The sequence below is a fragment of the Phascolarctos cinereus genome, unplaced genomic scaffold (genome assembly GCF_003287225.1).
Source record: "Phascolarctos cinereus isolate Bilbo 61053 unplaced genomic scaffold, phaCin_HiC Scaffold_2;HRSCAF=192, whole genome shotgun sequence".
Taxonomy (NCBI): Eukaryota; Metazoa; Chordata; class Mammalia; order Diprotodontia; family Phascolarctidae; genus Phascolarctos; species Phascolarctos cinereus.
Window position 1 is genome coordinate 375792727 of NW_027555625.1, and position 27487 is coordinate 375820213.

General features: G+C 40.3%; 1 protein-coding gene across 4 annotated transcripts in view; it reads left to right on the forward strand.

Annotated features, from left to right (window-relative positions):
• ARHGAP26 (Rho GTPase activating protein 26) overlaps positions 1 to 27487 on the forward strand; it is a 528120-nt gene that overhangs the window by 418106 nt on the left and 82527 nt on the right. For all 4 annotated transcript variants that reach the window (XM_078150504.1, XM_021004972.2, XM_078150503.1 and 1 more), the window contains exons 19-20: positions 8538 to 8676; positions 26113 to 26266. In XM_078150504.1, the coding sequence (XP_078006630.1) occupies positions 8538 to 8676; positions 26113 to 26266 (293 nt within the window). The remainder of the gene's footprint in view (positions 1 to 8537; positions 8677 to 26112; positions 26267 to 27487) is intronic.

The window sequence follows — 27487 nt, forward strand, 5'->3', positions numbered from 1 at the left end:
CCTTTTTTGTAATATGTCACAATGTGTTCATTCCTATACTTGATTATAATACAGTCAAGTACATGCAAAAGTTAATGATCTATGCAGGTGATATTTGTTGAGTTCAAGATGATGAGAACACTGTTTTATAGTATAATAACATCCCATTAATTCAGACTTGTTTAATTTGGCTTTTATAAGTAACTTGGATCCAGACTGAGTTGAAATATCTATGAAAAAAAAAAAGAAATTGGTGAACAAGTTAGTCAAGGAAATAAAATTACAGGGGAAATGTTTAACTTAACTAAGAAAATAACTATTCCTTGGCACAGTAGATAGAGTGCTGAGCCAGGAGTCAGGAGACTCATCTTCCTGAGTTCAGATCTGGCCTGAGATACTACTAGCTATGTGACCTTGAGCAAGTCATTTAACCCTGTTTCCTCAGGTGTAAAATGAGCTGGAGAAGAAAATGGCAAACCACTCCAGTATCTTTGCCAAGAAAACCCGAAATGGGCTCATGAAGAGTTGGATACAACTGCCAAATGACTGAACAACTGAAAGTACTAGAGAGCTACCTACCTACCTACCTACATACCTACATACATATACACACGCATATGCACATATACATTTGTTGTTGAGTCATTTTTCAGATGTGTCTGACTCTCAGTGACATCATTTGAGGTTTTCTTGGCCAAAATACTGGAGTGGTCTGCCATTTTCTTCTCTAGTACATATAAATACATGTGTGCTAATTAGATATGATTCTTATTATTAAAAAAAAATTATAGCAGAACCTCTTGGTTATTATATGTAATGGGAAGTAATAAAATTGACTTCCTTTCAAACTACTTGATAATTCATGCTTTTCACTGTTTTAAACTGGCTTTTATCCCAGTTAGCCCAAATTAGTGAAGTTTTTCTAAACTTGGAAGCTTTCAACATCTGATTCTAATACGCAAATTGATCGATTGTATTTAAACTAATTACATTAAATATCAGCAGAAAATTATCGTTATCAAGTGTCCTCTAATATTTTACTTTGGCACCCTGACAGGAAATCCGTTCAAGCCTGTTTCCTATTATCAATCATGTTGGGAAATGCTTTGGTTTTAAATTAGTTTGTTATGTCATAGTCAGAGGCATTGTGGCGTAGTGGTTAGAGTGCTACCTTGAAGTCAGGAAGAGCTAGGTTCAGTTAGCTTTATAAAGTTGGGCAAGTCACCTAACCTCTGTGTACCTCAGATAACTTCCCTAGCAGTTGTTATCAAGATCATAAATGGTAGTGGAAGAAGCTTCCACTCTGGGAGATACCTGTACAAAGAAATCACAGACCTTACACAAAGACATGCTTTCTACCTAAGTTTTCTTCTGATGCCTCTTTATGGTTTAAGAGGTCTTGGGTTCCTAATATGAGTAGAGTACAAGGTTTGGCACATCCTGCTAAGCTAGAAAGGCTGAATGATAGACTGGAAGGTCTGTCATCTAGGGACCAGGGCAACTAAATTTGGAAAGGCTCATCACCAGATTAGTAGCAGGATGCTAAATTTGGAGCCACAGCAACTCCAAAGTTGAAGGCACACGGTATCAAGGGAGATACCTGTGAAGTCATAGGTGTTTTGGAGTATTGAAATACTGTAATGTCAGGGTCGTAGTTTAAACACACCATCATCAGCAGACATTCATTCATTCATTCCCTCATTTGACAGATGACTGTTAAGTGGCTGCTGTGTCCAGACACTATTCTAGGTGTTTGGGTGGTAGGAAGATAGGACATGGTCCCTGTCCTCATGGATCTTACAGTCTGAATTCATACCATGTGTAAGATGCTATATGTGGCCCCGGATTTTGAAAGTGACAACAATTTTGGATCTCCCCATGCATATTTATTGTTTACTCTCAAGTTAATTTTCAAAACACTCTGAGATACATTCCCAGACACCAATTAGCAAATAATGGTTTTGTTGTTGTTTTTGTAACATGCTAACCCACACAGCATTTTTGAGGATGAGGAAATTAATTGTGGGAATGTGCTGGAATAGCCAAAGGACTGGCAAGGATTTCTGGTGGAATGGGACACTTCTTGCCAGAGTGAATGTGTGCATTGGCAAACATTACTGATTCATGTCTCTTGGGAGAGGACTTAGGATTTATGGAAGGAAGACATTGGTTAAGCTCTGTCTTTGCAACTTTGGTGTCTGAGGATGGAGCTGATTATTACCAGTTAGAGGTGATCTCTGACAGCAAGTGAATTCAAAGATGAGGAAACTGTAACTGATGGATGTTTCTGGGAATTTAATATTAAAGAACAGGAAGCTTAGTATGATATACTTGGTATACTGTGTCTTTGCTTGTTCAAATGGTAGAAAGTTAGACTTGGATTTCTTAGAAGAAATGTAAGAAATGACTGCAGCCCAGAGTATATATAACAGGAGTTACTTTTGCATTTTAAACTCTTTTCTCCGTGCAGTCCCTCTCAGATCTCCCTCAGGAGCTCCAGATGGTTTTAGACACATCCCCCTTCCACCTTGGGCCATTGGTCAAGTTATTCCTGCATAGAATAGAAGGAATCTTGAAATATCAGGTGACAAGGTCATCAAAATGTATAACTGTTAGTTGAAACCATGCTCCTGTGCTCTTAACAGGATGTAGAGACATTTCAGTTGGCTCCTCTGATGTGACAGGTTTCCTGAACCTGGAATTCCATTTCATGTCTCTGTGTCCAGGCTCTCCCTACTCCATCTCTACTCCTGCCTCTTACCATCCTTAGCTTCCTTCAGGTCTTCTCAGGTGCCGTCTTGTACTAGAATCCTTTCACTTACTGGTTTCTCCCCCTTCTGAAATTTTATTTACTTAACTGTAAATGTAAGCCCCTTGTGGGGAGAGACTGTTTTCCATTTTTTTTAGTACCAGTGTTTTATGCATATAGTCAGTCCAGAGCCTTAATTGTTGAATTGAATCTGTTTCTCCTTTAGATGAACAATAATGAAATAACTCAGAAAACCATGCAAGAATTGCTTCTCTGGCTTTGATCTCTCTTCCATCATCTCAGATCTGAGCCTTTAATATTAATTTGTCAACCTAAGGGATGTACCACATAGGAAAAAAAGAATGGACACTTTTTTTTTTTGGCTAGGCAGTGGGGTTAAGTGACTTGCCCAGGGTCACACAGCTAATAAGGGTTATGTGTCTGAGGCTGGATTTGAACTCAGATCCTCCTGAATCCAGGTCTGGTGCTCTATCCACTGCACCACCCAGCTGCCCCACGAATGTACTTTTTTTTTTAAGGAACTGTCTTTTCAAATTCAAAGAAACTCTTTATGAATTTTCAAATTCATAAAATTGATAAGTATTGCTAATTTCTCAAACTTTCAAGCAGTAGCTTTTGTTTCTTGCTTGCTGGTCTCTTGTTAATTTTCAAAGCTAAAGGACCTTCTTGTGTAGGTTTTGTGTGTGTGTGTTTTTAAAGGACCGTGTTAAAGACAAGCATGCTAATTCACTGCTGTTAGGGCTGTAAATTGATTCATCTACTCTTGCAAACAATTTAAAATGGTGCAAGAGACATTGCCAAGTTGTTCGTAACCTCTGACTTAGAGATTCTGCCACTGGAACTGTTCTTCCATGGAGGTCACTGACAAGTGAGAAAGACACCCTGGGTATGAAAGTAGTAACTTGGTGATAGCAAAAAGCTAGAAACAGGGTATGCTCCCAGGGAGCAAATTAAGGTGTATGAACACAGTGCTATTAGTAGTACTGCAACAGAGGTGAAAATCCTGAGAAGACTTGTATAAAGTGGTACAAAGAAAATGCCACAAGTAGACATGACTGCAAGGTAAACAAAGTAAATATTGAGAGAGACAAAAAAACTCTGGTCACATATAATGATGAGTGTTGGTACCATAGTGTAAGAATTAAAGGATACTTCATTCCTATTTATGTGGGGTTATACTCAGAATGGGTTTGTAAAAGAATGTATGCTGTAAAATTCAAACAAAATGTATCAGTAAAATTTTAAATTTAAGGTATTTAGGATCCATCCTTCCCTTCCCCCCCAAAAAAAAACCACCCTGTAATAATCATGGCACCTAGTGATTCCCTTATATAGGATGTCCCAAAAGTCTTTGTGCAGCTTTCTACTTCAATAGGTACTCAAGAATGACAGCTGCACGAAGACTTTTGGGACAACCTATATTTCACTTTATGCTTCTTCACACTGTTTTCAAATACACTGTTTCTTTTGAGACTCAAAATAACCCTTTAAAGTAGGTAGAACATGCTGTGGATAAATAAATGGAAACAAGGCAGTCAAGTGACATATACTGAAATGGCAGAACCCGGTCTACAGTCTGCATCACTAGATTCCTATTCAGTTCAATTCAGCAAAAACTTAAGAGGCACTGACATCCATCCCATGTACAGGGAGATCAAACATTACAGAAATAGAGGCCAGGATAAGAACAGGGACAGAGAAATTGTCCAATTGGGCTAGAATTTAGAAGGGGGGAAAATATGACATCAGGCTAGAAAGGGAGGTTGGTGCTAGCCTATAGAGTGCCTTGAATGGAGTTTAAACTTTATCCATCAGTCAGTGGGGACCTAATGAAGGTATTTGAGTAGATGAGTGACATGCGTGTGGCGGTCCCAATAGTTTCCCGGAAACTACGCTAAAGCTATTGGAATATGTCAGCCGTACTCGGTTAGGAAAACCAGGGAACTCGTTGTTGGGGTTGGGATTCTCTTGTGCCATGAAAATGCCTTTTGGACATTTTTTTTTCCTTCATGTGTATTTCTAAAGTCAGCATAGGGAACTCCCTAGATAGGGATTTTTCTTAATTTCCCCTGAGAAAAACATTTCATTCTTTGTAACTCCAAAAAGAGACATTATGACTCAAGCTGAGGAGCAATAGATAACCCAAGGTGTCGGCCCCAGACCTGTCACTAACAGGCTGTGTCATTTTGCAAAAATCATTTCATCTCTCTCTACATTGGTTTTGGTTTTTTTTTTAATTTGCAAAAATAAAGATGAGGAAATGCCACGCTTCTCATAAGACTAAGAAACAGAAGAAATATTATACCCAGTTCTTTTCATTGTAGAAAGCAAGAACTTGTCTTTTGCCACACAGTAACACAGGATGTAAAATCTTTCTTGCCAGTAATTATTGAGGCGTATGTGTCTGAGACCATGAGCAGAGGATGCTAATAGAAATGCTCGTTTATTGTGTCTCTTGGATAGCGAAGGTCAGTAATTGTTTAGGAAGACAGTGCAATACATAGGGAGAGTCCTGGATTAGGAACCAGGTGTGTTGCCACTTACTAGTTCTGTGACCTTGAACAAGTTGTATCATCTATAAAATAAAATTTGTTATACATACCTGCCCTACGTGTATCATGGAATTAAATGAGTTTGCTTGTATGAAAGTGTTTATAAGCTTTCAGGGACTCCGTAACTAAGATGTTACTATTGTTTCAGCGTTGGCAGCATCATTAAGGGTTTCTGAAAAGAGAGTAGATAGCTGGGCAGGTTAGAGCAACCCTAGGGAAATGGGTAAGTGAGTGATCTTTGGAGAATAAGAATGAAGAGGATAGAAGGAATGAAAATGGAGGGATTGAAAAAGTATTGTTCTGGGTGTTATGCTGAGTACCGGAATGCAAAATGAGAGATCATCTTTGCAATCAAGGAGTTTATATTTTAATTGGGAAACACATGACATATTACTGAGTATTGGCCAGTGAAGGGTTAGAGTGGGAAGTTATGAGTGTGGTAAATAGAGACATTGGACAATCAAATGAGGTACCCCTTCCAGAAGCAAAGGTACTATTGATTTGATTACTGCTGTACCCAGGTTGAGAGGTAGAAAATGAGAGCATGTACAGGTGCAAGCACATGTCAATGATGAGGAATTGGAGGGGGGGATGGGGTCGATATATTGCTTCTGAAATACCTGTTGACCAGTAATCTTTATTCTTCCCCTTTCTAATGACTTAGCTGGAAGCCTGAGCTGTCTGCCACGTTAGGAAACAATTTCCAAAAAGTTCTGTCTCCTGAGAGTGGGGTTGACAGTTTTGTTTGTTTGTTTGTTATTTTATTTTGTTTGGTTTGCATTTTTGTTTTTTGGGTTTTTTTAGGGGGGGGATGTTAGTTGGGGATTTTTAGAGGTAAGAATCTACTGATGTCAGTTCGGTTCATTTTGTTGAAAAATTCCAGTCCTTTTAGGAAAAATATGCTAATTCCATTTTCAAGCAGCTGTGTTTGGGAGTCAGGATGATTTCACAATCTGGCTGGTACTAATGGGATTTGGGAACCTGCCAACCTATATGGAACAGCTGTTCTGAGGGAAATTTTTGTAACTCTGAAAAATAATTTTTCCCTCTCAGCTTTTGGATGTTTCTGGTTGATGTTGGGTGTGTATATGCTGGCTGATGAGAGAATACTCCGAAATATTAGAATACGTGCTACAAGCCGCCTTATAAGGAGGTCACATCAACCAGTGAGCAGAAATCATTGCTGATGGTTTGCCTTTTCACCAAGTGTGCCTTTTTCTATCCCTTTTGTCCATTTTATCTTGGGTTGTGAGGAGAGGGAGGGAGGAGGCAGGAATTCTGTTGGTTTTGAGAACTCCCTGATTGTTAACCCTCTCTAACAACGTACGTCTGCACCTGTCCCACAATTTACAATCTTTAGGAGTTGTCTTATCAGAGTGTGTGTGTGTGTGTGTGTGTGTGTGTGTGTGTCTGTGTGGGTGTCTGTCTGTCTGTCTTGTGTCTTCCTAACTTCGAAGTGGGTTCACTATCCACTTTGCCAACATCTTTCATTATTGTTACTACTGAGAAAATGAAGGGGGAAAAGAAACCTCCCTTTTAAGATAATCATAATAGTAGCTTGTGGGGCAAGCTAGGTAGCATAGTGGATAGAGCCTGGAGTCAGGAAGACATGAGTTCAAACCCTGCCTCAAACATTTCCTAGCTATGTGACCCTCAGCAAGTCACTTAATCCTGTTTATCTCAGTTTCCTTATCTGTCAAATGAGCTGGAGAAGGAAATGGCAAACCACTCTAGTATCTTTACCAAGAAACCCACCAAATGGGATCATGTAGAGTCAGGCATGACGGAAACAACTGAACAACAACAAAAAGCAGTCTGCGTTTATGTAGGTTTACAAAATGAGCTCCTCAGAACAAGCCAATGAGGAAAGCATTGTGAGTGTTAGTATTAGTATCCCTGTTTTTGTTGTTGTTATTCAGTCTTTGAGACCCTAGGGTCCACACTATCTATGGGATTGTCTTGGCAAAGATACTGGGGTGGTTTGCCATTTCCTTCTCCAGTGAATTAAAGCAAACAAAAGATAAGTGACGTGCCCAGGGTCACACAGCTAATGAGTGTCTGAGGTCTGATTTGAACTCAGGTCTTCCTAACTCCAGGCCAGGCACTCTATCCACTAAACCACCTAGCTGCCATTTTATGAGCCAGAAAACTAAGATCCAGAGAGTTAAAGCAGTTTTCCCTGGATCACTCATCTAATAAATGCCAGATCTTGAATTCTAAAGCAGGTCCAAGAATTCTGGACTAGTTCTCTTTACACCATGGTGTCAAATTCAAATAGAAAAGCGGGTGGCGGGCGCTACACTGCACATAAGACTCCCTACAGACTACATATTGACTTAGAAAACCATATATTAAACGTTTTCCATGTCCTATTGTATTTTTATTTATTTTGTTAAATATTTCCCAACTACATTTTAATTTGGTTCAGGCCACACTTGGAAGTATTATAGGCAGTATGCTTGCTGCCTCTGCTTTTACACTATTCCACACTTCTCAGCACCTAGAAAGGTTTTCAGGACATTTAACATGAACAGACTGAGAGACGAAAGACACTTTGGAGAGAAACAGGGTTTGTCAGACTTTTTTTTCCTTTTAGAATGTCTTATTTTGTGCTCTATAGTTTGAGAAGTTTTTGGAAGAATTGGAGAGGAAGTTTATGTTTATTCTATATATGTCTCCTTGGGAGTAGGGATTATTTCTTTCTTCATACTTCTCTCCCCAAGGCCTGGCAACATAGTAGTTGCTTAATAAATGCTTAGTGATTGATCAAGCAATATATGGAGAGAAGATGCTTGTGGGGATAATGGTCCTTTCCTTCAAGTTGTGAAAGCTCATAAAGCATAGTTGTTTTCTATTTCTACTTTTAAAATTTTTTTAAATTAAAAAAATGCAAAAATTTGATTAAATTATGAAATTGTGGAGAGAGGATGTATAATCTCATTTCCTAAAGGTCTTCAAGCTCTATTCATTTGGAAGCAGGAAAAATCTAATCTGATAGTCTTTTTTATTTTTTAAATTTTAATTTATTTTTAATTTATAGAATGACACAAGCTTTTCCATAGTATAATAATTGAAAAAAAAAAAGATGATTGCACATGAAACTGAATTGGACCAGATAGTCTTCTGATATCCCTTCTGTTTAATTCCCAGAGTTCCCTGAGTTGTAAATCACATAGGTTTAGGTATGCATTTTTTTCTCACCCATTTCACAGCATTATGACTGCTTCCTTTTATAGATATTTAACACTGTGCCTGATGCACTCCTCACAAACACCCAGCAGAGCTTGTCTTGGAAGAAAAGCAATGACTCGAAGCCACCCTCCTGCAGCGAGAGGCCACTGACGCTCTTTCACACAGTACAGGCAACAGAAAAACGTAAGTCTCCACTCTTTGTGTGATGGGCTGTTCAGGGGGCTCCTCCTCGGTTGCTTAGGATGTGCCTGCGTGGGCTCTCTTTGCTGTGACACTGACCTCATGCTCACTAAAGATATTTGTGTCTATGTGCCTTCTGGTTCCCCTGATGAGTCACCCTGCTAGGGCCTGTATGTCTGAGAATAAAGACCCAAGGGGCTCAGGGTTCTCTTTTTATTGCTTCGACTCCTTCGCTTCTCTGGGGCAAACACCTGACTACTTCTCTGTGTAGGGAGAATAATGGTGCTACCTGTGTACCTCATGGCAGTGTCACTGAACTGTGTGGGCTGTGCCTCCTTTGATCTGAGGATGTCAGAATTCTTTGCAGAGATCAGACAAACAGTGGGCCCTACTGTGTTTACCACAAGGTAAACAGTATTATTCCTGTCTTTTCAAGGAAGGAGCAGAGCAGTTATAATACTGCTCTATCATACACACACACACACACACACACACACACACACACACACACACACACACACACACACACACACACACACACCCCATTTTAGTCAAACACTTCTAATCCTTTTACCAAGGTCTTATTAGACCTATATCTTGCTTCACTTGCCTTTTGAAAACAGTCCTGGCAGGTCTTAGTGTCAGGCAGAGAACAACCATGTGGTCTGATCTCCATAGGTATTGCCTTCCTAAATATATCTTAGAAGTTCGTAGTCCTTATAAACCTTTGCAAGAGGAACACTTTGTGTTAGGGTGGTGTTCTTTTTAGGGTTTCTGGCACAGCTACATCCCCCAGTACTTTGGCCAAAGCCATGTGCAGATCAGGGCAGATTGGGCTATGAGCCCCCTGCCTTGGTAAGCAACCAAGATTCTTAACCTGGGGTCCATGATCTGTGAACTTTGAAGAAGAAAAAAAAATGACATCTTTATTTTCACTAACCTCAGACTGACGTTTAGCATTTCCTTTAATTCTGAATGTAAGGGACAAACCTTATACAAATGGATCCAGTCAGCACCAGACTGCCAATGGGCTCCACAACCCCAAAAAAAAAAAAGTTAAGAATCCCCATTCTGAACCTTGAAATACCCTCCTAGCCCTCATTGGCGTATTAAGGGGACATTAGCTTCGGAATGGTGCTTGAAGCTTTGTGTCTTAAAACTGCATGTGGTCCGTGACTTAGCAAGGAAAGAAAATTCTGGGTGCGCACCAAAATGAAACTGGAGATTTAGAAAAAGAATCATTGAAATAGCAGAATCACAGATCTTTACTCAGGATTATTTTTATCCTAGGAAGCAAAAGATTAAGGTGAAAAGGTGTGTGAAACCAAGCCAGTCTTAGGCACATAGAGAAGAGAAGATTAATGTGTTACAGTCTGCAGGTCGTGGACAGAGGTTCAGTGAAACAGACATTCTGGGGCAATGTGTTTTTCTCTTTATGTTCGGAAATGCTGTCTGGAAATAGAATCAAACTTCTCATATGCTGGGATATTTCTGGGATTTTTCTTCTCCCCCAGAGGAGGAACATTTTGATTTGAAAAGGGAAAAAAAGTATATTTGATTAATTTTGGAAACTTTATTCTGGGGAAACTAGAATAGGGTTCAAGCTGTCTTAGAACATTCAAGAGGATGAATAGGAAAATCTGTTTTCTGAGTTAGACTGTAATGACTTGCCCACCTCCAAGGCCAGGGTTATGGCTCCTGCCATGCCCAGACTCCTATAGAACCTGGTATCCAAGAGCTGAATTCTGCTAGGTTAGCTGGTAACTTTCTTTTGTAAAGAGCGAATGCTTCTTCCCATCGGCCTCTCTTGTTCATGACACAACCCTGAACCCTTTGATTTTAACTAGCCTGTTAGCCATTCTGTCCTGACATGCTGAAGTTTCCCCACTTTGAGAATTACTGAAGAATACTTCTGTGTATCTGTGGGAATGTAGATAGACCAGAAGTATAGACAAATCCAGGCAGTTTTTAATCCAGTGTGTACACAATTCATAACAGGGTTTTTCTAGATTTTTTACTAAGGTAGTTCTGATTCCATTTATTTCTTCAATATAAGCTTAAATGCTACTTTTTTGTTTGTTTTACCAAATCTGGAGGATGCCAGCTGGTAATATCATATCACACACTCAGAGGTTAATGGTGTTTGCTATAAACATTAGTTTGGCCGAAATCTTACGTCTCTCCAGGTTCTTGCCTCTGATTGAAAGAAACGTCAGCACACTTCAGACCAACACCAAGATTTTTTTTTAACCTAACCGTATCCTAATAAGAGACAGCTTGGTATAATGAATAGAGAACTGGCCTTAGAACCAAGAAGATCTGGGTTCGAGTCCTGCCCCGTGATACAACCTGGCTATGGGAACCAGTCACTCTAAGACTATAAATTACAAGGAAAGTACTGACTTGCCTTTGGTGGAAGATATTTTCCTCTTATATCAAGGTCTTATGCCAAGGAAATCATAAATTCAAACTTTATCCCAATCCTTAATCTCATTCTATGTTAATCCCATCTGTGTAATCTCTGGAGGCCAATTATGCTACTGTGGTTATTGAAACACTTCTAAATTTAGCATAATCTATGGATTCCTGTTCATCAGTCTTTACTTTTATCACTAATTATAATGTTTAATGAGGCTGGAGTTCTCTAAGAAATCACTTAGTGTCCCTGGCCTAGTGGTCTTTGTTGTTTATTGTCAATAAGCCTTTCTCCTTATTTTCTTTCCCTTCCCATTTTGCACTGATTCCACTGCAGCTTTAAAATTGAATGAATTTAAAATTCATCCTTGGTTGTCACTGGCTCTCTCAGTCCAAACTACGTGTCTCCATGGTCAGAAAGTCCATGAGGTCCATCCTTTGCCTTCCTTCACACTGAACTTGGCACCTCGGTCTTGGAGAAGATGCTATTGGCCTAGTAGCCACAGGCGTTATAGTTCTTGTTATTACTTCGATTATATTACTGAAGTTACCCTAGTTCTGTTTTCCACTGCAATCATAGACAAGTTATTTCTGTATCCACAATGTTATATAACTGAGTTTTCTCCTGATAGGCCTTACAATATGTCCCATTCCCCCTCCCAAAAAACTCAAAGCAAAATAAAACAAAAACACTAAACCAGAACTCTAAAATTTGGCATCTTCAGCTTACAATGAAGATCAATTATTGTATCATAGATTTAGAGCTTACAGGTCATCTAGTCCAACTCCTCTTTTTACAAATGAAGAAACTGAGGCTCAGTTAAGTTAAAAATGACTTGTGAGTGATATGCTCAGATAGTAAGTGGCAATACCAGGATTTAAACTCAGGTCCTTTAACATTTATTTATTTTTTTTAATATGAATGTTCTCATATATGCCATGGGTTGGGAGATGGGAAACCTGTCCTTGCTGTTCATGGTTTAAGGGAGACACTTACAAAATATCTACCTGCAGAGCATTGCAATGGGTACCAGGAGAATACAAAGAAATGGACCTTGGGGCAGCTAAGTGGAGCAACGAATAGAGCTCTGGCCTTGGAGTCAGGAGGACCTGAGTTCAAATCCAGCCTCAGACACTTAACACTTAACTAGCTGTGTGACCCTGAGCAAGTCACTTAACCCCAATCACCTTACCAAAAAGCAAAAAAAAGAAAAAGAAAAAAAAGAAATGGACCTTACCTTTGAGACGTGAGCATTGTACAGAGCAAAAAGAGTTAGAGGGGTTGGCCTCGGCAGGAGGAAGGACCCCTGTCTTCATCAAAAGTTGGAATGAAGGAAGAGGGAATAGGGAATATTGTTGAGGGGTTTTGAGATGAAGAAAAAGGGAACAGAGAGCCCTCATGGCAGAAGGTCTCCTTTTTTCTCGGTAAAGTATGAGGTATGGTCTTCAGCCAAGGAAGTATAAACTATATTATTTACTGTAGGATCAGATTTGATCAGTCATGAAAAGTTTTCAGAATTAGGTAAGTTTTAAGCTGATGCTAAATAAAAATACCAAGAAGAAACAAGAGTGTTTCAGGTACCAGGGTGAAGGAATAACATATAAAAATATAACCTCCCTGATCTTAGGGACTTGAGTTATTTTCCCCAAGTGCCTAGCCCAGAGTCTTTTACATGGTTGGCACTTCATAAATTTTAATTTAATGAGCAGATTGTTCAGGGAATAGCAAGACATCTTTTTTTCCTTAGTGCCAGACAATCACAGTATCGTTAGTACAATAACCCATTTCTCCAGCTCATTTAAGTTTCCAAAGCATCTTTTTCTCATAACTCTGTGAAGAAAGGTAGCACCGGTCCTGCTCTCTGGCATCTCTTCAGGCTATAAATTCTGTGATTCCCTCATCCCTATTTTATAGCTAAGGAAACTGAGGCTCAGAAAAGTTAAGCGATTTGCTCACATTCATATAATTAGTCAATATCAGAGCCTCTTGGCTTCAAGTCTAGCACTCTTTGAACCTGACTCCCAAGTCCAGCGTTTTTTCCAGTCCACATCCCTGCCAAAGGTATTTTTAAGGGAGTACAGGTTGTTCCCAGCTTGTACTCCATTTACCAACCACCCAAACACATGCATGGTCTCTCTGTGGCCTTGCCCTCCCTTCCCCCTACTAATCACATACGTACAAAACCTCCAAGTGAACACTTCTATAGAGTTCGACCATTCCTGCCTTTGGAGCCAAAGCTGCTCCTTTGCTGAGTACCTTCCTTCTCTCAAAACTCCCATCCTTTCTTATCTGGAAGACCCCCCACACACACACACACACCCCTACCATGTCCCAATAAGAGTACTCTCTATAGGAGCCCTGGCCCTGCCTCTAGAAATATTCCTGTCCCCTCCACAGCCCTCAGAGGAAGATCTCCTAAGAGTCACTTCTTGCCTTCCCCAGCTTCAGTTCCCCCAGCTGCTAAAGACTTGAGGGCTTCCCTTACTCAAGGCCTTCAGCACCAACACTGGTAGATTTTTGAAAATTCTTTTGGGTTGGGAATTCTGGATGTAGGAAGAGAAAGAACATATGTTCCTAGATCATCCCCAGTTGTAACTGAGAATGGGTTTTTCCATGGAGGGGGTAGAAGTATGAATGATGGCTAGATTCTTTTGTTCTAGAGTTTATATTATGAGATCTTCAGATTGACAAAGAGGTAATGTGGAAATAATGTGACAGTTGACTTCAAGTACTGGAAGGGATGTTCCAAGAGCTTGATTTGCTGTGCTTAGTCTTAGAAAGCAGCACTAGGTCATAGGATTTAGAACTGGAGGGAACCTTGGAAATCATCTAATCTGATCCCCTCATTTTATAGGTGAGAAACTTTACAGATGGAGAGAAGTTAAAATGATTTGCCTAAGATCATATAGCAGAGCCCTGCATCCATGAGTCTAAGCCCAGCACTCTTTTTAATGAGTGCAAGTTGTGTAGAGACAAAGTTAGGTTCCATATAAGGAAAAATTTGCTAAATTCCTAACTATCCCAAAGTAAATGGGATGCTTTGAGAAGTAGTGATCTCCCCATCTCTGGAGGTATTCAAGCAAAGGCTGGCAGACCACCCATTAGAGATAATGTAGAAGGGATTTCTGTTCAGGTGCAAGTTTATCTTCATGACCTTGGAGATGGAGATACTTTTCCATCTCTTGAATTCTATGATATGTGAATGCTAAACAACCAGACTCACAAATGAGGTTTTTTTGGAACACAACCCAATTCGTTTTAGTCCAATTTAATGAATACGCTTTGAGCAGCTGCCATGACAGACATTGCGCTTGATCATTGGAAGCATAAAAATGAATAAAGCACAGTTTTGTCCTCAGGAAGCTTATAGTTCAGTAGGGAGATAGGACAAGTACATCAATACCTGTTTTGTTATTCAGTTGTTTTCGCTCGTAGCTAACTCCTTGTGACCCCATTTGGGGTTTTCTTGGCAAATACACTGGTGTAGTTTGCCATTTCCTCCTCCAGCTTATTTGACAGAGGAGGAAACTGAGATATATATGGGGCTAAGTGACTTGCCCAGCTCAGAGCTTCATTAAGTGTCTGAGGCTGTATTTAAACTCATGAAGATGAGTCTTTCTGATTCCAAGCTCAGTGTTCTATCCACTGTGCCACCTAGATGCCCTTCTCAAAAACTATAATACAAGGCAAATATGGTCTTCAAAGGATCTAAAGCGAAATTTACAGATAGAGAGATCATATGTGTTTGGGAAGGATCAGGGATAGCATCATGAAGGAGCAGGCACTTGAACCTTGGCGGATGGGTTAAATTTCAGTGAACAAACCTCCTGAATTCAGGGCATGTTCAGAAAATGGTGATGAGTGCGGTTTGGTTGAGGGTTTGTAGGGGAGTAGTGGGAGATCGGGCTGAACAACAGATTGATTGTATATTATGAAGATAGAAATAGATAGAGGCGTGTGTGTATATATACATGTGTATGTGTATCCATGTGATTGTAAGCTCTAAAGGCAAGAACTGACTTTTGCCTCTTCCCAGTGCTTAGCACAATGCCTGGCACATAGTATATGCTTAGCAAATGCTTATTGATTATTGATTTATTAATTGTGGAGAGCCAAAGTAGTCTGGACATTATGCTTTATACAGGTAGCTTGTGAAGGTTTTTGAGTGGGGTGAATGAACAGAACTTTGTTTTAGGAATATTAAGCCAGCAGAGGTTTAGAACATGGAGCAAAAGGGAGTAGACAAAAGGTGGGGATTACAGCCTGTAAACTCTGGACTGCCTGTAATGAGATGTGAAGTTACTAATATGAAAGGGGAAAGTTCAGTTTGTAGTAGTCCTGGAAGGCCAAGCTGAATGTATATTTGATTTGATAGGTAATAGAAATCTTTGTAGGTCCTCAAATAGTGACAATGAAGAAGCCTAAGTCTTTTCTTGAGACACTTTATGTAACCAAAGGGAGAATTATCTGTCCTGGCTTCTGCAAGTTGAAGTGGAGACAGAACCTGACCGAGCTTAATGCATGCTTCTGGAACGGAGCAGTGCCACTAAGTTCCTCAATCCCAGCTCCTGCTCTAAATTTGGTGTTCACTGCTGAAGCGTGCATGCACATGTGCACACACACATACGTGCTCACACACACCCCTGTGGAGGCAGCATGATACAGTACACAGAACACTGCTGGAGAACCTGGATTTGAAGTAGTTCTGCCACTTGCTTGCTTGTGTCGCTATGAACAAGTCATTTAGCTTCTTTGGTCCTCACTTTCCACACATGTAAAATGAGGGAGAATTGAATTACATCGTTTTTGTGGTGTTTCTTATAAGTTCTGTGTTCCTTGCTTGCATGGATGTACACACACACACACACACACACACACACACACACACACACACACACACACACACACACCCCTACACACCCCTCTCTTTAAAATATAGTGTTCCCAAGGCCGTTTTTCTCTTTTGTGATCTCAAAACAGATGAAATAATGTTTTGATAGGAGAAGAGGAGATAATTGTCTAATCTGTAGCTTTCTCTAAGCATTACACCCAACGATCAGGGTGCTATAGGTGCCATTCTTTTCTATCCCAAGTTATTGAGTGACTTTCCTCATTCTCTAATGGAAACATTTTTCATTGAATTCTTTCTCTTTGCTAAGAAGAGCAATATTATGGGCCTATTGAGGAGAGATACAAAAATCAGTCAAGTCACTGAAAAAAATTAGAGAAAATCTTTTGATTGATTGATTTAATTTTCTACTAAGTAAAGATACTAGTCTATAAACAGAGGCTAAACTGCATCTGAAGTCTATTTTTGTCAGAAGATCAGAATCACCATGATATGGTGTAAAGAAACCTGAATATGGAATCAGAGGGCCCAAGGTTGGATACTTTTGCTGCCTATTAATTCTGAAGCCTTGGACACTTTTCCTTTCCTGAATTCAGTTTTCTCAGCAACAAAATGAAGACGTTAGGTTAGATCAAGGGGGCTCTTAAGCTGGAGGGGAGTCCATGGATGGATTTCAGGGGGGTCAGTTAACTTGGATGAGAAACCTGAACATATTTATTTTCACCAATTGAAATCTGTTATTTCTTTCAGTTAACAGGTTTTAAAAAAATTATTATTGAGAAGCAGTTTATAGGCTTTACCAGACTGCCATTAGGAGTCCATGAGACCAGTTAAAGAATGAGTGAATGAAGGTGAAGCCACTGATTAGATGATCACTAAGGCCCTTCTCTTTAGCTCCTAACTAATTCCATGATTCTGTAACCCATAGTAAACTCAGAATGGGCAAGCATGGATGCAGGTCCACCTTAGTACTGATTGTAATGTGGGAGGATACTGTTTGCATAAGCAAAAGGCCAAAAAATATATTTCCCCAGCTTTTTGACTCCAAGCTTCCCATGCAGTTGGGTGTTTCCCAGACACGGTAAACTTAGAGATTGTTGTGCATTCATCATTTTTTATTGCAAAATTCATTAAGCTGCTGTGCCGTTATCATCACATCTTGTTGGGATGATATATTATAGGCCTTGTTGCAAAACTTAACAAGAGAGGAAAAGCACACCTCTCCCCACCAAGGTTCATCAGAGCCTCTGGGTGTTTGCTTCTGTTTTTCTGCTGCCTGCCTTGCTACACAAGCTGCTTGCTGCCACTTTCCCTTCAGCTTTGACACTGTTCTGTGAGAAGGCTAATAAAGAACACTGGCTTTTGATTTATTGGTTCAGACATTCTGGATCAAGCCCTGCTGTCACTGTGAGAACTGACGATGAATCAGAAATCTACAGTGAAATTCATCAGGTCCTCCTCCTCCCCTTCCACCCCTAAGTGATACTGAAAATCTTATTTCTTTCTTGTCTTTCATCGCTGTTCAGGCATTCATTCAGACATGTACAGGCCTGTCAAGATGTTTGGATTTGGCTTGGCTATGCGTGTAGTTTCTTTTCCCAGTCCCATTTAAGAGAGAAAACCTCTGTAGTATTTGAAGGGGGTGGGGGGGTATCATTAGATGGAATAGGAGACATTTGCTAAGTATGGAAAGTGAGGAAGCTCCTGGATTCCCATGGCAACCACCTGAATAAGCACAATATCACCAAAATTATTCCATATTTGTCTTCATTTAGTAGCAGTGAGGTGCTTGTTGATGCATGTTTTTTTCCACTCCTGTTTTATTCAAGGAAGACCCTTGTCTTAAAGTGGGTGGAGATACATGGTATGTGGCAGTTTCAGAAAGGTACACATATTACTTTGCCCCCTTTATTAATTCTTGGGTTACAAGGCAGATCCATTGATTGTCCTTGTTGTAAACACTTTAAAGTGTCGTCGTGGGTGGAGCACTGGACTGGAGTTAAACTGAGTTGCATTCAAATTTCACCTCATTTACCTGTTAGCTATGCAAACTCTGGACAAGCCTGAGTTTCCTCATCTGTAAAATGGGAATAATAATAGCACCTACATCACAGGATTGTCATGTGCATCAAATGAAATAATATATGTAAAGCACTTTGCAAACCTTAAAGCACTAGATAAATTTTGATATTAATATCATTATTATTATTATTATTAGAGTTAGGGATACGGATAGGAACTGGATTTGTAATTTCATTAGTACAGGGAACTTCTGAATGAGGAAACTCCCTCTACAAATTCAGGTCAGTACATTCACTGTAACTTACAGACTTGGAGAGCTTCCCAGAGCTCTGAGAGGTTGTGATTTGTCCAAGAGTCACACAGCTAGTATGCCTGTCAGAGAGGACACATGAACTCAGCTCTTCCTGGCTCCAAGCTCTATATCTACTATGTGCTATGTCTATTATCATTTTTTTTCTTCTTATATCTAGGGTTACTGAAAAATGACCGTTGCAGAGTGTAGTTTATAAGCATAGAATTTTTTATTATTTTGATAACCTGTGGCTATATCTCATTTCATTCCTTTTGTTTAGTCCTCATTAGGTGCCAAGAATGGGCGAGGAGCTCCTATCTAGTTCCCCAAAGTTGGTTTTGGAAATTTACCTGACTAGGACCCCATGCTGAATGGCCCCGCCTCCTAGAAGTTTACATTCTGAGCTAGCAGGACACACGGCCAATATGTCACACTACACTGGCCATGTCACATACACATGGAGTATCCTTACAGACTTCCTAAAGTAGTTTGGAAATCTGTGAGTTGTTGTTTTGCTTTGTTTTGTTCCCCCCCCCCCCATATTCCTCCACCAGTCTAGATCACCACTCCTCTGTGTGCCTTAGTGGACAAATTTAGGAGTTAGGAATCAAATAATCAACAAGAATTTTATTAAGTATCTCCTATATGCCAGGCCCTGAGCTAGGTACTGGGAATATAGAAGCAGAAAGAAAAAGCTTCTCTGCTCTCAGGGAGTTTACAGGAGAGACAAAGTGTATGTATGTAGTAGATATAGAATAGATACAAGATGATTCAGAGGGGAAGGAACTAGCAGCTGGGAGTGGGGGTGGGGTTGGGAGGGTTTGGAAAAGGCTTTATGTAGAAGGGGGTGCTCAAGGGCTGAACCTTGACTAAAGCTAGAGGCTGACAGACCCAAGTGGGAGGAGACTGCATTCCAGCAATGGGAGGCAGCCAGTGCGAATGCACTGAGACTGGAGATGAAGGGTTATGTGTGAGGAACATTGTGAAGGCCAGTTTGGCTGGGCTGAAGCAGGCATGGAAATGTAACGCCTTGTAATGCCATGTAATGAGGCAGGAAAAATTCATCCCCTTTTGACCGCCCTTCTGGTGATGAGCATCACCCAACTTAGGGAAGTTCCTTCTCAGGTAACAGACATACAGCCTGTCACTGGGTCAGTAATCAAAACCTCTCCATGCTAGTAAGAATTGCTAAAGCTTAAAACCATTGGTGTAGTCTTTAAGAACTTAGGCTCAATGTGGAGAGGTGATGAGCATACCCTTTTCAGGGAGCTGACTCTGACTTTTTCTTTCTTACCTTATTTTCCTATTTCTGGGTTCATGTTTACTGCAGATGGCATGAAGGGAAAGAGATACTGGGAAGAGACAGGCATCTGCCTCCATGACTGGTCTAAGACTATACTTCCTCATTGATCTTCTGTTACTTTAACACCTTTTAGGACTCTCGGTGATCTCTTCAGTTTACCCTTCAGTTAAAATGTTTTTAAAATACCCATTAGCCCACAGTTTTTTTCCCCCTCGAGTTACTAGCTTTTCACCAGCCCTTCCCACACAGCCTGATGCCAGTGTCAGAGTTAGAATGAATCATCAGTCATCTTAACAAGTCTGGCATGGTGCTGTGAACGCAATAGCAAGGGTAGGGTTTTTGTTACTGTTGCTGATTGTTTGGGTTTTCTTTTAGGGGGTTTTTTGAGGGGGAAAGGGGATGGGGTATAGAGAAGGAGGTCAGGTTAACATTCTTTGATGGTGTCTAATCTGTGTCCCGTCTTTTGCCTGTGGGTGCATGCAGATTTGCCTTCCTGACTGGGATTTTTCTGTCTTATTTCAGCAACTTTCCTCAATAATTGTTGTGGTGTTTTTTTTGTTTAACCTGATTTTTCTTGTTGTTTCAGAAATCATTCTAAGTATGGCCTGTTGGGGTTGGTGGTGTTTTTTTTTTTAATTTAATTTTATTTGTTTGTTTTCCCCTGGCGTGGTTTGACCTATCAAAATGCTTGATTTGGCATCACTTTTATTCTCTCCCTGGACCTTGTAGTAATTTCACTGCCTCCTTAATCATCCTCCAATAAGAATTTCAGTATTTTAACATTTGTTCAGTTTCATAAATAGTAAGAGCCTATTATTTGTAAGGCAAAAGACATGGGTGTAGTGGATAGAAAGTTGGCTTTGGAATCAGAAGACCTGGGTTGGAATTCCTCTTCCTACTAGCTGTGTGCTTAGAGGTAAGTTACTTAACCTCCCAGTGTCCTCAGACCACTGTCTAAGACTGTCCAAGATCTTTGTATAGGAACTACCTGATAGGAATTTGCAAATGGCGAATATCTCACATGGATGAACTCAGACCCTCACCAACCCAATATATACAGCACACAGACAATCCAAAGGAAATTACCAGAGATCTCAGTAAGAAAAGACCTCGAACATAAGTAGATAAATCAACAGGGAAAATAGTAACAACAGAAGGAATATAGACTACAGATCTAGTAAATGAGTTAAAACACCCATGACTAAATACTGCTCCCCCCCCAAAAAAAAGGAAAACAATCCAATACTTAATAAGATTGCCTGTGGAATTTAAGGAGAGCATGGAGCCACAACCCATGGTTATTTTATTGAATGGTTCAAAAGAGAAATGTGAATTATGTTTTATTATTTTTATAGTATTTTTCTAATTACATGTAAAGACAATTTTTAACATTAATGTTTTATGAAACCTTTGAGTTCCAAATTTTCTCCAGCCCCTACCCTCTCTAAGACAATAAGCAATTTGATATAGGTTGTATATGTGCAATCATGTAAAACATACCCATGTTAGTCATGTTGTGAAAGAAGAAACAGAACAAAAGGGAAAAACCATGAAAGAAACAAGGAAAATGAAACTAGTATGCTTCAATCTGTATTCAAACTCCATCAGTTCTTTGTCTGGATATGGATGACATTTTTTCTTAGATCATTGTTTTGCTGAGATGAGCTAAGTCAGTCATAGTTGATCATTGCACAGTGTGCTTGTTACTGTATACAATGTTCTTCTGATTTTGCTCACTTCACTTTGCATCAGTTTGTGTAAGTCTTTCCAAGTTTGAGAAATGTGACTTATGTAAGCAGAATTTACATCTTGGATAGCAAAAGTAATGGGCAAAATAGAATTTGAATTTGTAATGGGAAGCCTCACCAAAGAAACAAAAGAGATTGAAAATGCTTATACATAGAATTGAAGGACAATCTAGAAGAAAAGAAGCAAAAAAAACCCAAAAAACAAACATTAAAAGGAAATATGCTCACTATGCAAGCAAAATGTATAGATAGATCTTGAAGACAGAATGCTCAGAGACAATCTAAGGAACGTGTCTCAGGAGGATACAACAATACAAAAAAACCATAACACCGTAATGAAGGAAATAATAGGACTGCTCAGAAATTATGATCATACAAAGTGGAATTCCAGTGGGTTTCTAATAGAAAGAATTCACAGATCACCTCCAGAAAAAACCCAGGGCTGCAAACTCCAAGAAATATAGTGGTTAAATTAAATAATTCATTTCAAAAACAACAAACCAGTAAGACTTTTAAAAACAAAGGACATTTGAAAAACACAAGAATCCACTAAAAAAAGGAGGAAAGAATGGAATAATGTGTTCTAAAGAGCAGTAGATAGCAGGATGAATCCTAAGGTGACCTACCCTGCAAATTTTCGCTTAGCTATACATTTAAAAAAAGAAATTTGGATTAAGAAAGAGTCATTTGGAACATTTTTAGAAAGAAAGAGATTATTTGCTTCTCAGACAATCCAAAGGAAATGTAGCAGGAGTGAATGAATTCAGCAGCTGAGGGCATTGAAAGCAGAGGGACAAGTAAGAAACTTCTCCCTAAATGTACACAGAGATAAGGGTGAAGATAGAGATCTGGCAGAGGTAACAGTAAAGACAGGCCTAGGGCATTATGGACAGAACCTAGCAATACCCCACCTACAGATGAATCAGTGTGGTTTTTTTGCTTTGTTTCAGGGGGTTTTCTTGGTAGGACTACATTGCAACAGTACACGAGAGGGGAGGAGGGGAATAGAGAGAAATGTGTTATGTGCTAGGATCAAATCATGGAACAACAGCAGGAGAAGGTAATCCCTGTGCTCTCAGAAAGAAAAGCACCTACAGGGGAGTGGGTGAAGAGGAAGAAGGTAGAAGGATTGCAAAGGGGGAGAAAGAAAGGAGACCTTGTTATGGTGGTAGGAGGGATTCCACTGTTGAATAGCTTCTGTGGGTGAAGAAAGATGACCTATGAAGGGAGATGGGAACCTTTTACTGAGTATGGCCTGGGAGATTTGGCACTTGAAAAGTCTACTCATCCTGCCTCAGGAGAAAGGGAATCAGAGCTCCTGAGGGCAACTGGCACTTCCGGGAATAAGAGAACATGGCCTTAGGGAGGAGATTTTTAGAATTTCTTGAACTATACTTAATAAAACTGATATTCTCCCCACACCCACCCATCCACCCTAATATGAAGCCCAAAAGTCTTTGGTCTGCTCCAACAAAATGCCAACTTTATAGTCAGTTCATCTTTTTTTAGACCTTGTGTTGCCTCTTAGGGGTATTTTATTTGTTCTCATTTTGACCAGTTCATGCAAAAGGGAAACTTTACTCAGACTGATTCATACTGATAAGTGGCACATTCATTCTCTCTATGACCCCTTAATTATATAATTTTAGAGTTGTTTGCCTTCTACAGTATAGCATCCTATATTGTATAATAAATGACCCCAGTTACTCCTCCCACATCTTGACTTAACATAACTTTTGTGGTTTCTCTTCCGTTATTGATTCTCCATTCTGGGACTTAGACTCCTAAATGAGTGCTTGTAGAATATTTCTAAATTTCAGGATTCTACTTAATGTAAGGGTTGATCAAACCCCTAGGGTAAAAATGTTGGGTTTTCCCAAACATAAAGTTTTTGACCTTCTTAAAAGCTTCTTTAGGGCAAGGTCTGATTCATTTTTTGTTATTGTATCCATCCTTGTACCTAGTATACATTTAATGTTTGGTGAATTTAATTAGTGGCAGTTCTGTGGTTCTTAAGGGTCTTTGACTGGGGCTTTATCCAGATCCTAAGGAGGGGTACATAGGGAAAGACCTCTATCTCTTTTGGTAGTAGGAAATGCTACAATGATATTTCACTGGAAAGTGATGGCACAGGCAATATGGCTTTAGATTTGGAATATGGAAAACCTGGGGGCCACCTCTAGTCGTCCTGATCTATATTTTGCCACTGGACCCAGATGGCTGTGGAGAAGAAAGTGAGGCTGGTGACTCTGCACTGCCATCCCTCATTTAAATCCAATTTACTTGCAAATCATGGCATCACCTTCCTAACATCATGGTCCTCTTCCAAAACAAAGGATAAACAAGGGCCTGTGAGTTTAGTCTGAGCTGCCCATTAAGGACTCGACTGGCCAGTTGCAGTGGAACAGTGTAGCTCCTTCCTTCTTTCCTTCCTTTCCTTTCCTTTCCTTTCCTCACCCCTCCCCTCTCCTCCTCTCCCTTCCCTTCCCTCCTTCCTCTCCCTCTATCCACACAGGGTATCATACCCTTACATGCAGTGCCTCTGCCCAAAGGAATGTAAATTTTGATGGCTGAAACCTAGCAAGATATCTTGGGGGTTTACCGGCTGGATTTCTTTCTTAAAGACCATGCCTTAAACCCAGTTCACCCTGGCTCTCATTGATTGGCCAACAACAGATCCCAGGCCAAGCCCCACTCAGTGGTCATTGTTTTGGCGCTGATGGCTCAAAGTGAATGTAAATAGTAATTGTTTCTGTTTTGGCCAGAAACCCTCAGAGTTTCCCCTCCCAGATTGAGAGATTTTTGTTTGTTTGTTTTTGTTTTAAGGTAAAAGAGGCCATTCTTTGGCTCATTTCTTACTTACCCTTAATCACCAAATGGGTTTGCCGTAGTCAAAGTGAGAACTCTGAAAGACTTAGATTAAAAAGGCCAAGGTCTCCAGTCCTGCTGATCTGTATCTTGCCACTGGACCCAGATGGCTGTGGAGGAGAAAGTGAGGCTGGTGACCTTGCACAGCCCTCCTTCCTTAAATCCAATTCACTTGCAAGTCATGGCATCACCTTCCTGATATCATGGTCTTCTTCAAGAATGAAGGACAAACAACAACAGTAACAACAATGGAAAACCTATAAAAGAGGCATAGTTACCTCCCAGTGTTGTAAGTCTTAAGTGAGATAACACATATAAAATACTTCACAAAGTTTAAGGTATTGTATAAAATCTGATTATTAGTGACATTATTTTTTCAGGAATTTTTTTTTTTAATGGACATGACTCACCTAAGTGTTTAGCATCTTTATCCTGGCACCTTTCCCACTTTCACTGAAAAAGACCAGAGTTCAAAAACGTGAGCTTGAGTCCACAATAGAAGCAGATACTGACTTCATTGCTTCCTTTCCAAATGACATTGTACCCTCATATATGACTTTAGGGATAGAACAGGACTCTCTGAAGGAGTAACAAAATTGTTCTGTAGAGAATGATACTCTGCTAGGCTAGACTTGGTGTAGGGTATTTCCCTGACTACTAAGATCATTACCAGAAAGTTAAATGAATCTGAATTATCTAAGTAATAAGTGACTCACTGTCTCTGTCTGTTTCTGTCTCTGTCTGTCTGTCTGTCTGTCTGTCTCTCTCTCTCTGTGTCTCTTTTTCTCTCATTGTTTTTTAAACTGGGCCACTCTATTGAAGCTGCTGTTAGTGTGGGTGCCCAACAGTTCAATTGTAGCTCAGAGCTCCTGAGCTCAAGGGATCCATCAGTCTTAGCCTCAGCCTCCCCAGAAGCAGGAAGTATAGGCTTATGCCACCATGGTTGATTACATCTCACTCTCAAGCAATCATTTTTTCAAAAATTGTTTTCTCAGTTTTTAGAAGACACAAAAGAAGTATAGATGAGCATGACCTAATGGATAGGGAACTGTCCTAGAAGTCAGTGACCCTATGACTGTATAACTTTGTGGAAGTCGCTTAACGTCTCAGTGCCCCAGTTAATTCTCTGTCTGAGTTAGAAGGGAGTTTCCTTATCAGGAGTTAGTTGATGAAATCATAGGTCCCTACAAAAACAAACAATGAAATCCTCCATAAGCTCTGTTGAATTTTATAAACTCAGGCATTTTTCCTGGAGGTCCCTTTCACAGACCAGTAGACTTCTTGGTGCTCAGGCTCATTTTGTTCATGCAGATACGACTATAGCAAATGGCAGTCTACTTTTCCAAGCTACTATGAGTCAAAATTAAATGTAGAGTTGTAGAGAGGATATGAAAAGAAGGAGTGCTGGGGAACTTCAGGCAAGAAGTGCTCAGAGGGATAGTTAAAGCAGGTAAGCATTGTAGGTATAGTGCACACAGAGCTGAACTGTAATCCATATATTACTTGAGCAAGGCAGAACAGCTAGACTGGAAAGGTAGGTGAAGTTGTAAATAGAGTACTGATCCTGGGGTCAGGAATACCTGCGTTCAAATCTGGTTTCCTTCACTGAACTGCCAGAGGAGTAATCACACATATGTGTGTGTGCACACGTGAATGATACACACACACACACACACACACACACACACACACCCCTTTGCCTTAGAGGATTTGCTTAGATCCAGATAGTTTCAAGGCTTCTTTCCATTTCTTTTTGCCTTTTCTCCCTTATCTCTGTCATTCAACTGAGTATGTTCAGTTTTTAGATTCCATGAGAACCAAGAGAGCCCCTCAGATCCTGTTGTTCCAGTTTTGGGGGGTGTGTGTGTGGTGTGTGTGTGTGTTCTAAAATGGTTTGTCTTAATACAGTAAACTAACTGTGAATTTGTACCATCCTTGCAGAAGAACAAAGAAACAGCCTCATCAACTCCAGTCTGGAATCTGTTGTCTCTTCAAATGCCAACAGCATCCTCAACTCCAACAGTCCTCTGCAGCCCGTTGTGAACTCAAGTGACCCTGAGCTGGAAGTGGTGAAACCCTTTAGGCCCAGTTCACCGTAAGTATGGTGCTCACCAATTTATGTCCCCCCAGTCTTTTACTCTGCCACCCTGCCCCTCCCAGACTTATCTGTGTTGGAGTTGTTTATCTCATGAAACAATTTAAATTTTGTCTCAGAACAGCCCAGTGACCTTTACCATCATCATTTTCAGTTCTCGGAGCTTGCATTTGTATTCTCAACATGCTGCTTCTTGCCACCGGTGATGTTTTATTTACTAGCCTTGCGCTGACATGGGTCCTGTAGAGATGCCTCTAAGGATGGCTTCAATCAGCCTGGGCTTCTGGACAAAGAAAATGATTTCTTTCTAGTGTTATGAGACTGCAGTGCATGCAGCAGGTCTCTGTCTATAACCGAGTATGTCCCCCTTGCTTCACGTTGTTTTATCTCCCTGTCTCGTCATACTTCCCACCCCCTCACTCCCATTGCCACATTGGGAAATTTCAGACCCATCCTGTGTCCAGTCCCAAAGGGAGAACCTCAGGTGGCCATTTTACCCTCTACCTCCTCAGGCCTCAGGATACCTGAGGTCTCACAACTAGTGGCTTGGCTATCAAAGAGGAAATACCTCCCTGCTTAGGTCCTGGGGAGTTTGTGTGCCCACAGAGAAGGCAGCCAGCTTCAGGACTGGCTCGGATGCCCCATGGAGACCACACAGCTCCATGCAGCTTGGGCCAGAACACTCCCCTGCTTTATTTTCTCAGTCTGCCTCCGTAGACCACTCCATAAATCATGTCCCCAGGAATCCATGGATGAACAAGGGAAGATGAGGACTAGAACAGTTGAACTCTTAGATGATAGTTTTCTGAAGGCTAGGGAAAACTTGAATTCACTCTGCTCTCCTAACCTTGGTGAGAACATTGCAAAGTTCAGGCGTAGGCATGCTAAGTTGCTTCAGAGAATTCTACTCAAAGAACATGAGGCATCCTGGTGAAATGAATGAGAGAGGAGAAATCGAGGTTGCCAGTCTTTTCCTAGCTCTGGCTGTGTTTATAAATCCGTGGTGTGATAAGGGGTCTGTAATACATAAAATGCACCTGAAAACATCTGCCTCATGGAAGGTACTTTGAGGGATGGGGAATGTTAGAGGAAAAGTGACTTAGAAATGCACTCAGAGGGACTGTCATGATGCAAATGCATTTATCACTTAATCTGAATGAATTCCAATAGAAAAAAAATCAGAATTTTATTTTGCAGCAATTCTGGGTTCTCCCTCTAGTT